At 56.1% G+C, this 1119-nt stretch overlaps 1 protein-coding gene across 1 annotated transcript in view; it reads right to left on the bottom strand.

The window, feature by feature from the left end:
* SLC24A4 (solute carrier family 24 member 4) overlaps positions 1-1119 on the bottom strand; it is a 144551-nt gene that overhangs the window by 50152 nt on the left and 93280 nt on the right. Inside the window, exons 5-6 of the mRNA XM_011373183.2 lie at positions 421-505; positions 289-314 (exon numbers count right to left, since the gene is read on the bottom strand). Coding sequence (XP_011371485.1) covers positions 289-314; positions 421-505 — 111 coding nt within the window. The remainder of the gene's footprint in view (positions 1-288; positions 315-420; positions 506-1119) is intronic.

The raw sequence follows: 1119 nt of genomic DNA, 5'->3' as shown, positions 1-1119 counted from the left end.
ACTCCTGAGATGCCGTGAGAACGCCAGATCGAGGGGGGCAGGCGCGGACCAGCTACCCCGATCCTCCCAGGTGTCTGGGGCAGCTTTATTAACAGATAACTCACGTGCCACAAATCACACCTGTTGAAAGTAGCAATTCGGTATTTTGCAGTCTAGTCACAGAATTGTACAACCGTCGCCACGGTCTAATTGTAGAACACTTGCATCATCCCCAAAGAGAAACGCTGGACCTGTCGGCTCCCCCACCCCGCCCCGTCGCGGTTCTGCCCCGGGGAACCACTAATGCACTTCCTGTCTCCCCGACTCTCCCGTCACTGATGAGAAAACGGAGGCTCAGAGCTGACAAACGCCCTCACAGGTCTGGGCGCCACGCCTGGGCTCTCCCCAGGTCTTGTGTCCTGGGCTGGTGGGGTTTCTTACCGATAACGGAGGCAAAGAGCTCGGGCGTCGAGCTTCCGGCAGCCATGAAGGTGGCTCCTGCCACATCTTCGCTCAGATGGAGTTTCTGAAATAGAAGTGACCACAGGTCCTCAGGCTGTGACGTGGGGGCAGTGGACATGCTAACTGGACACTTCGCAGGCCAGGCAGAGTGTGGGGAGCCAGCCCCTTGGCCGATGGCCTCTCCTCCCTGCACCTTGAACACACACATACCCCTCAGCCACTCTGCTGGGCCCCCACCCCAGAATCCCGTCCCCCTCCCCCATCAGGCTTGATCTGAGTGGGGGATGGGGAGGTTAGGGCAAATCTTGGTGTACTTTTGCCTGGTCGCTCACTGTTTCAAGGACCCAAGTCAAAAGCAGCCAGTTCCTGCTCTCTGCTCAGCTGTGGGGTAAAGTAGCAAAGAAGTGCCTGCCCCTAACAATCTGTGTCCCCAGCTGCGAATGTCACAGCAACACCACGGCCTCAGAAAGCTGGGAGATTTCACGGGAGGGAAGCGTGGCGAAGCCCTAAGCAGTGTGCACACAGTAGCTGCCGAAAACAGAGAGAGTTCTCCTTCCTAGGTTCAGAGCCAAGAGCAGGGCAGAGCAGAGAAAGACTGGGGTCTTGTGTATGGGGAGAAAAACGAAAAGAAAGTGAAAACTTAAAATAATTAAAAGGCGAAAATGTCCGCCTGCAATT

Source organism: Pteropus vampyrus, unplaced genomic scaffold (genome assembly GCF_000151845.1).
Source record: "Pteropus vampyrus isolate Shadow unplaced genomic scaffold, Pvam_2.0 Scaffold219, whole genome shotgun sequence".
Taxonomy (NCBI): domain Eukaryota; kingdom Metazoa; phylum Chordata; class Mammalia; order Chiroptera; family Pteropodidae; genus Pteropus; species Pteropus vampyrus.
Note: the sequence above shows the minus strand (reverse complement) of the source record. Positions and strands in the feature narration are given on the sequence as shown.